The following is an 11,453-nucleotide window of genomic DNA, read 5'->3' on the forward strand; positions in this document are numbered from 1 at the left end:
TAGTAGGTGCCAGGCGCAATGGTTTGTGTCAAGAACTGCAATGCTGCTGGGTTTTTCACGCTGAACAGTTTCCCGTGTGTATCAAGAATGGTCCACCAGCCAAAGGACATCCAGCCAACTTGACAACTGTGGGAAGCATTGGAGTCAACATGGGCCAGCATTCCTGTTACGCTTTCAACACCTTGCAGAGTCCTATCCCAGACAAATTGAGACTGTTCTGGAGGGCAAAGTGTGGGGGAGGTTAATGGTTTGTATACTCAGTGTATTTAAGTCCATTATCTTCCATTTTCATAGCTGGATGAAATGATAAACAAGAGGTGCAAAAAACTATCATTTCACACACAAAAATAAAAACATTTGTAGTGTGCAGGGGTTAGAGAATAATGAGTCTTGACTGTAGACATGTGTATCATATAAAAAAATGTAGATGTGACATCATTGGTTTTGACGCTGTACAGTGCATTTGTAAAGTATTCAGACCCTTTCCCACATTTTGTTACAGCCTTATCCTAAAATGGATTAAATAATCCTCCCCCCAATCAAGCCACACACAATACCACATAAAGAAAAAAAAAACAGGCCAAGACATTTTTTCAAATGGATTAGAAAAAAATATTTAAAAAAATGCCATATTTACATAAGTATTCAGACCCTTTGCTATGAAACTCAATTTAACGCGGGTGCATCCGGTTTCCATTGATCATCCTTGAGATGTTTCTACAACTTGATTGGAGGCCACCTGTGGTAAATTCAATTGATTGGGAATGGAACACCTGTCTATAAAAAAAAAGTCCCACAGTTGAGAGTGCATGTCAAAGGAAAAACCAAGCCATGAGTTCAAAGGAATTGTCCGTAGAGCGCCGAGATAGGATTGTGTTGAGTCTGAGATCTAGGGAAGGGTACCAGAACAATTATGCGGCATTGAAGGTCCCCAATAACTGGTGTCCTCCATCATTCTTAAGTGGAAGAAATTTGGAACCACGAAGACTCTTCTTAGAGCTGCCACCCGGCCAAACTGAGCAATCGGGGGAGAAGGGCCTTTGTCAGGGAGGTGACCAAGAACCTGATTGGAGCTCTGTCAGAGCTCCTCTGTGGAGGAGGGAGAGACAACCATCTCTAGAGCATTCCACCAATCAGGCCTTTATGGTAGAGTGGTCAGATGGAAGCCACTCCTCAGTAAAAGGCACACGGTAGCCTGCTTGGAGTTTGCCAAAAGAAACCTAAATTACTCTCAGAACATGAGAAACAAGATCCTCTGGTCTGATGAAACCAAGATAGAACTCTTTGGCCTTGTCACATCTGGAGGAAACCTGGCACCTGAAGCATTGTGGGTTGACAGCATCATGCTGTGGGGATGTTTTTCAGCGGCAGGGACTAGGAGACTAGTCATGATCAAGGGAAAGATGAACTGAGCAAAGTACAGTGAGATCCTTGATGAAAACCTGCTCCAGAGTGCTCAGGACCTCAGACTGGGGGGGCGAAGGTTCACTTTCCATCAGGACAACGACCCTAAGCACACAGCCAAGAAAACACAGGAGTGGCTTCGGGACAAGTCTCTGAATGTCCTTGAGTGGCCCAGCCAGAGCCCGGACTTCAACCTGATCGAACAACTCTGGAAAGAACTGAAAATGGATGTGCAGTAATGCTCCCCATTAACTCTGACAGAGCTTGAGAGGATGTGCAGAGAACAGGAAATACAACTCCCCAAATACAGGTGTGCTAAGCTTCTAATGTTATACCCAAGTAGAATCGAGGCTATAATCACTGCCAAAGCTGCTTCAACAAAGTACTGAGTAAAGGGCCTGAATACTTATGTAAATGTGATATTTTTTTAAACTTATATATTTGCATGAATGTAAAAAATAAAAAACCTTTTTGCTTTGTCATTATGCCGTATTGTGTGTAGATTGATGCAACGTAAGAAAATGTGAAAAAAGTCAAGGGGTCTGAATACTTTCCGAATGCAATGTAGCTCTCTAACCATCCCCTGTACTGACAGTGGGAAGGGTTTCGTGATCGCATGGTTTTTGTATCTTAGGGTGTTAGGATACTCCACCTCAGCATTTGGGGAGATAATGGTGACCTGTAGGCTCCTGTGACCATCTTCACCTGTAATCATTATGATCTAAAAGGCTAAACTACTCCTAGATCAACACTTTGTGAATACAGGCCATAGTGCAACTCAAGTGTCCCCTCTTCTCTCAAAAACACACAAAATCCCTGCATTATTATGTAGTGTGTGAGTTTGAGAGAGAAAGCGAGAGAGCACTGAATGCAAATTGCATTTTTATGAGAGAGTGAGAGACAAACATAGAGCTTGTGTGTGGGGGATAAATGGAGTCAGGCTTCAGTTTGTGTGGCCAGCATGGCTGTTGACGCTATTGACACTTCTGTAATCTGGTAATATACACATCAGCCAAGGCCAGTCCATCCACATGCCTTCACCCAGTCCAGTGCGCTCTACTGGGGGCCGTTGCCACCGTTTCCTCCCCCACTAGGACCCTTTGTCCTAAGGTCGTGCCACACCTTCACTAGTGGCTCACGGTTCTTCCATATCAGCTCGTGGCCATACATGATGTACCAGCTGTTAAAAAAAAGAAAAGAAAAAAGAGAATAGGTGATGAACATGCAGTGCATTCGGAAAGTATTCAGACCCATTGACTTTATCCATTTTGTTATGTTACAGCCTTATTCTAAAATTGATTAGTTTTTCCCCTCAATAATCTACACACAATACCCCATAATGACACAGCAAAAACTGCTTTTTTTTTAAGAATGTTTTGCAAATGTAAAAAAAACATCCTGAAATATCACATACATATAAGTATTCAGACCCTTTACTCAGTACTTTGTTTAACTTTTTCCAGCGATCACTGCATCGAACTGTCTTGGGTATGATGCTAAAAGCTTGGCACACATGTATTTGGCGAGATTCTCCCAGTCTTCTCTGCAGATCCTCTCAAGCTCTGGCAGGTTGCATGGGGAGCATCGCTGCACTGCACTGGGTTCAAGTCCGGGCTCTGGCTGGGCAACTCAAAGACATTCAGAGACTGGTCCCAAAGCCATCCTGCGTTGTCTTGGCTGTGTGCTTAGAGTCGTTGTCCTGATGGAAGGTGAACCTTTGCCCCTGTCGGAGGTCCTGAGCACTCTGGAACAGGTTTTCATCAAGGATCTCTCTGTACTTTGTTCCATTTATCTTTCCCTCGATCCTAACTAGTCTCCTAGTCCCTGCCGCTGAAAAACATCCCCACAGCATGATGCTGCCACCACCACCATGCTTCACCGTAGGAATTGTGCCAGGTTTCCTCCATATTTGAATCTTGGCATTCAGGACAAAGATTTAAATCTTGTTTTCATCAGACCAGAGAATCTTGTTTCTCATGGTTTGAGTCCTTTAGGTGCCTTTTGGCAAACTCCAAGCGGGCTGTCATGTGCCTTTTGCTGACGAGTGGCTTCAGTCTGGCCACTCTACCATAAAGGCCAGATTGGTGGAATGCGGCAGAGATGGTTGTCCTTCTGGAAGGTTCTCCCATCACCACAGAGGAACTCTGTAGCTCTGTCAGAGTGACCATCGGGTTCTTGGTCACCTCCCTGGACAAGGCTCTTCTCCCCCAATTGCTGAGTTTGAATGGGCGGCAGCTCTGGGAAGAGTCTTGGGGGTTCCAAACTTATTCCATTAAATAATGATGGAGGCCACTATGTTCTTGGGGACGTTTAATGCTGAATAAATGTTTAGTACCCTTCCCAGATCTGTGCCTTGACCCAATCCTGTCTCGGAGCTCTAGGGTCAATTCCTTCGACCTCATGGCTTGGTTTCTGCTCTGACATGCACTCTCAACTGTGGTACCTTATATAGACAGGTGTGTGCCTTTCCAAATCATGTCCAATCAATTGAATATACCACAGGTGGGCTCCAATCAAGGATGATCAATGGAAACAGGAATGGATCAATGGATGTAAAAAAAAATGTTTTTAAATAACCTGTTTTCACTTTGACATTATGGGGTATTGTGTGTAGATGGATTAAATAAATTGTTTACTCGATTCTAAAATAAGGCTGTAACAAAATGTGGAAAATTTCAATGGGTCTGAAAACCTTCCAAATGCACTGTATATAGGAAGAGAGGTAGAATGGACAGAGCTCAAACAAGACTAAAATAATAGATCTTAATTCATACATTTTCAGCTGTCGAAGTACCCGACCCAATACCACATGTTCATGATAGGTTGGGATCAACGTCGGTAAGAAGAGTGAGCAGTTTGGGGGGGTGGGGGGCCTCCCAAACAAAATCAGCAAAGCCGGGGTATAGTGGAGAAGATGTCAAAGACAGCTAGCTTGACCTAGATGTTGAGATGTTTTTTTGCTGCCCTGTGCAACTGCCTGTTTAAATGGGGATGATTGTGTGAGAGCAGACAGATAGATGGACTTAAAGCTGACTTACACGCCAAAAAGAGCTCCGCCTAGATGGGCCGCGTGGTCGAAGTATCGCCATCCTAAAACTAGGCCAGCTGTGTCCATGACTACTATGGCTTTCAATGCCTGGACAGGAGAAGAGAAAACGGATGGTGTGAATAAATAGGACAACAAAGAACTTCCTGGACTCACTTACATTTTAGTCATTGAGACGCTCTTATCCAGAGCAACTTACAGTTATGGTGCATTCATCTTAAGATAGCTAGGAAGGACAAGTACATTTTCCTCAATAAAGTAGCTATCAGCAAATCAGCAAAGTCAGATCTAGTAAGGGGGGTACTTAGGGACATCAGAGTATGTGAAAATGGTGTTTATGTTTGTAGGGAAAAAAATTGAGGAAGATACAAATCGTCATTGGAAAAACATTATTTGTGTGATTTTGACCAATTGTTAGTAGACATTGCCTCCTCATTGGTTGATGACGTCATTGGAAAGACTTACCTTCCTCCATATTTTGTACTACAAAACATAGAAATGCGCCATTTTCTCAAGGATAGAAAATTGGAAGGTTGACTGTGTGGTTAAGTGTGCTGTAAGGGTTGTTCACTCACATTGCCTGCAGAGAAAGCATAAATGGGGAGGAAGATGATTGCCAGCTTAGCCTCTGGCATTTTGGTACAGACGGCAGTCAAGACTGTCATGATGGCTCCTGACTGGAGGACAGAAAGTGCTGTCAGAGACAGGAAGTAAAGGGGAATTCCGCAGGAAGTCTAAAATGTTGGTGCTTACCGCACCAAGAGAGGGACCTAAGCACCCGCTGGCTGTCTTGCATACATAGCTGAACATCGTAGAGATAACACCTGGCAATGAGGAGATGATTGATTATTTATCTGTAAATAAGTCTGTACTTCAGGACTAGTAATCTGTCTATTACAATCTCTCACACGTGCGCTGGTACCTGCAGACATGTAAACGGCCATGAACTGCTCCCTGCCTAGCATGGAGACGATGCTGGAGGAGAAGCTCCAGAGGACGTACATGTTGGCCACCATGTGGAAGAAGGAGTAGTGGCTGAACGTGAACAGGAGCATGGGGAAACACAGGGTTTCTGTGGGTAGGGTACAGACAGGAGATGATCAGGGAAGTGTTCATTAGGAACTAAACAGGTCAAACCGGGGAGCGATTTACCTGAATTTGTTTTGCTAGGGTTTGCTACTGTCCGCACTATCTTATTGGACAAGTCTTTTCAGATTATATTTGGGCTGTAAAAGCTGTATATTTCTTAATATTTATATGCAGTTTTTACTGTAAGAGCTCAGGTGAGTTAAATTAATATTACAAAATCTATTCCATAAGTCAAATAAACTGGATCTCTGCCTCTGTCAGTGTTACTAGTAATAAATTGTCATGATTGGCGGGACCAGGAAAAACTACAGCCTAGAACAAGGGCTTCTGAGATTTTCCTGGTTAGGTCACATATTTGTATTTATTATAGATCCCCATTATCTGCTCTTCCTGGTGCGTGGTGAAGAAAAAAAAAAAAATCAGGGCCCTAATCCTGACACTTGATTATACGGTTACAGGTTTTTCCATTTAAGTTTAGGTTGGACTTTAGCACGAATTGCACGTTGGGTGCGCCGATTGGTGTCACCTCGTTTGTCAGTATACGTTTCACCTATGCTTGGCTTGTCCATCTTATTAGTTGGAAGGTGCTTCGCCTGTGCTGACCCAGATGATATTTAAGAACGGCTGGCCCAGTGTTCCAGTTGTGGAGGGTTAAGACCTTAAGTTGGCTCTCACTATTTCGATTTCTAAACAAAATCCTTTCTGATCTTCCCTGTTTTTGTTTTGCTCCACTTTTTGGTTTGCTTCCTGTCTTTAAGTTTGGTGTGGGTTTAAAATGTTTCTGTGTTCTTGGGCAGATTTAGTGGGCACTCATGGTGTGTTTTTTTAAATTCCAAATGTTGTTGCTAGTCAACTTTCAGTGGACACCCCCATGAGCGTCCTTCAGACCGCCTCGTAAAACCCCACCTGTTTAGTTTTGGTTGTTGTCAGTGACTCGGTTTGTTCCCCCTTATGTTTCTTGCTGCGGAATGTAACAATTAACACTTCCTGAGGCAGAGATCAAGTTAAGCGTATTTGCCATAGAATAGGACAGTCTCCCCTACTCACTGGAGGCAGGGTTGGATGTGAAGTATCTGATCATAGAGCGCTGGAGGTATGGCACTCCAACAGCAAAAAACCACAGCATTAGCAGCTATTGATCCCTGAGAGAGGAGTAGAAAGACTGAATTAATGAGAGATTAGTGGATAATGAAAGAGGTGGGTAGAGGTGCTGAAGGGTGGTAAAAGATGGCAGGATGTTCACTTGAGCAAGGAACCTAAACCTCTAAACTGCTCATTGGGCACTGCAACTGCAGTCTGCTCCAATCTAATGTGTTTGTGTATCAAAGTGGTTGGGTATAAAGCAGGACAAATTTCTCTCTCATACAGACAAAAAGTATACATTATCTTGAGAAAGAGGGTAGTAGTGAAAGTGACCATCATTATCTGTATAAACTAGTTACTATTGAGAGGACACAAAAAAAATATATGGGCTTCAGTACAGACTAACCTACAACAGTACGTTGGCCCTCACTCATGCCGTTCCACCACTGGTTGATCTGTGACAGAAACAGAACCGGTTTGACAAAACGGCCACACAATGTAGTGAAACCTGGGTCGTGTTCATTAGGCACCAAACAGAATAAAACTGACTGAAACACAGAGGGACAACCTGGTCCAATAATAAACATACATTCTAGTTTTCCGTTGCAAAATGTTTTTAAAAAAAAAGTTTTATTCTGTTGCGTGTAGTAATAAACACGACCCAGCATAGGGAATCAACTCGCTAAGACATCAGTGTGAACAGTTCAGCAAGAAGAGAAAGGGGGAGCATTAACATGTTTGACCTAGTGCGAGTGGCAAAGTCCACACCCCCTCCTCTGAAATCCTTGTCCACCTTTGGGACAAATCAACCCCTTTCGTTATGAAACTTTAAAGATGCCAGCCCTGCAAAATTGTAATTCGTCCAAATAATCAGCGACACAAAATCCAGCGCACCGGAATTGTTCCTCGTAACCCTCATATCCCTTTCAGTTACAAATGGGGGAGACTATACACCCTAACCCCATTCCAGGAACCCTGTGCTGCTCCCAGCATGTTGTACTGTTTGTATATGTTGTGGGGAGAGGCCGAGTACTGTGACAGCAAAATTATCAATTTCCTGTATAATGTATCAATAAAGATGTATAGAAAATAATGAGGCATGGTATTTAAAAAAAAGACCCATTTGCGAAGATCCCCGTGTTCCTGCGGCCGTAGTGTCTCCAACCAGTCAGCCCGGACCTTGTCAAAGTAGCTCTGGACTCCAAGGGGAGGGCTCCAAGGGGGAGATGCACCCCTCTTGTGGATGAGCCCTTCACTGGGCTCTGTGTGTGAGGGCCCCGTCTCCTCTATGACCCCCTTCACTACTTTCTTGAAGCCACATCTCTGTTGAGTGTTGAGGGGGATTCTAGGAAAACACATGAACAGTGAAGAGTAAGAGAGATGATTGGTCAATTAGTTAGCTATAATAACATCTGAGTAAAAGGAGAAATGGTTTGAATCCTCTATAGAGAAAAGAGAAGTAATTTTGAAAGTAAAGGGAGGAACTTACTGACTAAATTGCTCTGGAAAAGTGTGTCTGCTTAATCAGTGTTTTTAAAAAAATCATGTTCCTAGGGAGTGGAGTTATTGCCCTAACACTACCTGATTCCACTAATCAAAGGTTTGATGATGAGCAATAAGTGGAATCTGGGTTGTATTCACTAGGAACCAAACGGAGGGACAGACCTACCAGAATTTTGTCTGATAGTATCTAGTTTTCATTACAAAACATTTTCCTTTGCTAAGCTTAGCTATAGTTGTTGATAATGAATACACCAAGTGTGCAGCCCTTTGGGACCCCAGGACTAGGATTAAGAAATACTGTGCTAACAGTGAATGAACACAGGTAAGGCATCTGGTAATTATTTCATGTTTGCATGGCAGAATTCGTGAAACAACGGACTTTTGGGCGCTCCCAAAAAATAGCTAGCTGCATGGCACAGAAGAATAGCCAACTCAAACAATAATTAAGTGGTAAGACTGAAGTAACAAGCAACCCCAAACAGTACTACAACTGTGAATTGACAGGTTGCAAAGGCTAGTGGACCGTGGTACCACTAGCAACATATATCAAAGGGATGAGCTGTTCATCGTCAAGCTAACCTACTAACTTCGCTAGCTCTGGCAGCCGCTAGCTGAGTTTTAGCTATCTTTTCACGACTGACAATACATATATCAGTGGTCAAGGTTGTTGAATAGCTCAGTCATTGTCAAAATTATTTTGTACACCATACCTGTTTCCTCTCGTTGCTATACAAATAACGTCATCCCTAGCCCATCTTAAAATGCACCCCCTCCACGACATGCTTGTGACCCGAATGACCCCTCCTATATTCGCTACCGGGTCAACACTCTAAAACCGCTAAACATAAGTGGGCCATGGCTTCTTCGATGAGATTTAACGTCGGTTGGCATCCAATATATTGCATTACCGCCACATACTAGACTGGAGTACAACTCCCGTATACTCCCGTATACTTTGCTTGAAAAAAGAAATAAACAAATACCCTACCATCTACCGCTACACTCACAAAAAAAATAATAATAAATATATATATATAAAAAAAAAAAATATATATATATATATATATATATATATATATATATATATATATTAACACCACCCTACTTCACTATTTAAATATATTTAATCCTACCTCATGCCAACAACCTGAAAGGATGGGACATCACCACTTAACACACCCTGTAACTCTTCTGATGCCAAGTCTCGCACACCCCAAAACTTCTCTGCAGCTGCCACCAAAACCTCCATTTTTTGTGACTTACATTCCATCCCTGCGGTACAGTTGATAACCATTACTATAAATGCTAAAAATCCAATCTTACTGAAACATATATCACTTGTTGGTCTACTACTCACACCACTCCTCTCTTTCTTCGTTGCCTCAGCATATGACAATTTATGCACTACTCTAACCCTGGAAAGCTCAACCTGCCCCTCTCGCACTGGACATTTCTGATCCCCAGCCCCATGGGCACCCCAACAATTAACACACCACTACTTTCCCCAATGCTACACATTCCTTTGTCTCATGCCCTTCTGCACACTTCTCACACCTAGGAATCTCCCTCCTACACACTGCTGGCACATGCCTATAAGCTTGACACCTGTAACAGCGTAATGTATTCGGTACAAAAGTTTGTACAGGATAACTTATATATCCTAACCACTTTGTCGGACAGACACAACATCAAAACTCAAAAGAACAGACGATGACTCTTCTGTGTCACCACTCTCGCCACCCTGTCTGTGTCGCACCAAACGACGAGCATCACAAACACTGGGAATCCTCCCCTTCAGTTGGTCAACTTTTACATTTACTGCTACCCCAGAAATCACTCCTTTCAATGGCACCCTTTTCTTGAGAACGAAACAATTCACATTTCTTGCCCCCATTCATTTAACACCAAAGAACTGCCAAAGGGGGCGGAGTTGCAATCTACTGCAGAGATAGCCTGCAGAGTTCTGTCATACTATCCAGGTCTGTGCCCAAACAATTTGAGCTTCTACTTTTAAAAATCCACCTTTCCAGAAATAAGTCTCTCACCTCTTCCACTTGTTATGGACCCCCCTCAGCCCCCAACTGTGCCCTGGACACCATATGTGAATTGATTGCCCCCCATCTATCTTCAGATCTCGTACTGTTAGGTGACCTAAACTGGGATATGCTTAACACCCCGTCCTACAATCTAAACTAGATGCCCTCAATCTCACACAAATTATCATGGAACCTACCAGGTACAACCCTAAATCCATAACCATGGGCACCCTCATAGATATCATCCTGACCAACTTTCCCTCTAAATACACCTCTGCTGTCTTCAACCAGGATCTCAGCGACCAGTGCCTCATTGCCTGCATCCGTAATGAGTTCGTTGTCAAACGACCACCCCTCATCACTGTCAAACGCTCCTTTAAAAACTTCAGCTAGCAGGCCTTTCTAATCGACCTGGCCCAGGTATCCTGGAAGGATATTGACCTCATCCCTTCAGTAGAGGATGCCTGGTTGCTCTTTAAAAGTGCTTTCCTCACCATTTTAAATACGCATGCCTCATTAAAAAATGTAGAACTAAGAACAGATAAAGCCCAAACTTGACTGCCCTTGACCAACACAAAAACATCCTGTGACATACTGCATTAGCATCGAATAGCCCCCGCGATATGCAACTTTTCAGGGAAGTCAGGAACCAATATACACAGTCAGTTAGGAAAACGAAGGCTATCTTTTTCAAACAGAAATTGGCAGCCTGTAGCACTAATTGGTACCAAGATGGCATAGCAGTTCAGACGTCTTTTGTCCTCGTCTTGTCGTGTCCTGTATATATATATATTCACAACTTTTTTCACGTACATTTTATTTTTATTTTTTGCATCAACTCATCTTCAAAACACTCTTCTGCAACCCGCCTCACCAATTTATATTTATAAAAAAGTATTATTTACCTCAAATCTGTAATCCTCCAAGAAGCTAGCCAGAAACTCCAAGATGCTAGCCAGAAACTCCAAGAAGCTAGCCAGAAACTAGCCAGGAGCTAGCCAGAAGCTAATAAGAAGCTAGTTCAGAAGCTAGTTAGCTTCTTTACTGGCAAATCGTTAGTATTCAGCTAACCACGGTTTGTGGTCATCAGCTATCCTTTAGCTCGAAAATCTATCGCCAGTTTTGTACGGCGCAGCGCGGCTCGGAACATACCGGACCAATTTTTCTCTCCATGTCCCTGGATTTCAACTGCTCTCTGGACATTCATACCCGGATCTCACAGCTAGCTAGCTGCTATCCGTGTGACTATCGGCTTTCGTCGATTCCGGAGCAAACATCAATTATTCCGGAGC

The 11,453-nt window shown here is 43.1% G+C and overlaps 1 protein-coding gene across 7 annotated transcripts; it reads right to left on the reverse strand.

Annotated features, from left to right (window-relative positions):
* Window positions 1-1,514: 1,514 nt before the first annotated feature.
* LOC112216680 (presenilins-associated rhomboid-like protein, mitochondrial) lies at window positions 1,515-8,964 on the reverse strand. 7 transcript variants are annotated; one of them, XM_024376659.2, is made up of 9 exons: window positions 8,836-8,964; window positions 7,742-7,967; window positions 7,029-7,077; window positions 6,587-6,681; window positions 5,373-5,522; window positions 5,204-5,274; window positions 5,026-5,127; window positions 4,443-4,540; window positions 1,515-2,584 (listed from the first exon to the last, which is right to left on the reverse strand). In XM_024376659.2, exons 4-9 carry the CDS (start codon window positions 6,663-6,665, stop codon window positions 2,461-2,463), a joined length of 624 nt encoding a protein of 207 aa, XP_024232427.1. In that variant the 5' UTR covers window positions 6,666-6,681; window positions 7,029-7,077; window positions 7,742-7,967; window positions 8,836-8,964; the 3' UTR covers window positions 1,515-2,460. The 7 variants fall into 7 exon arrangements, with proteins under 7 accessions (XP_024232427.1, XP_024232428.1, XP_024232426.1 ...); XM_024376660.2 differs by lacking the exon at window positions 7,029-7,077; XM_024376658.2 differs by having other exon boundaries at window positions 6,587-7,077.
* Between the last annotated feature and the right edge of the window lie 2,489 nt (window positions 8,965-11,453).

Source organism: Oncorhynchus tshawytscha, linkage group LG17 (assembly GCF_018296145.1).
Source record: "Oncorhynchus tshawytscha isolate Ot180627B linkage group LG17, Otsh_v2.0, whole genome shotgun sequence".
Classification (NCBI taxonomy): domain Eukaryota; kingdom Metazoa; phylum Chordata; class Actinopteri; order Salmoniformes; family Salmonidae; genus Oncorhynchus; species Oncorhynchus tshawytscha.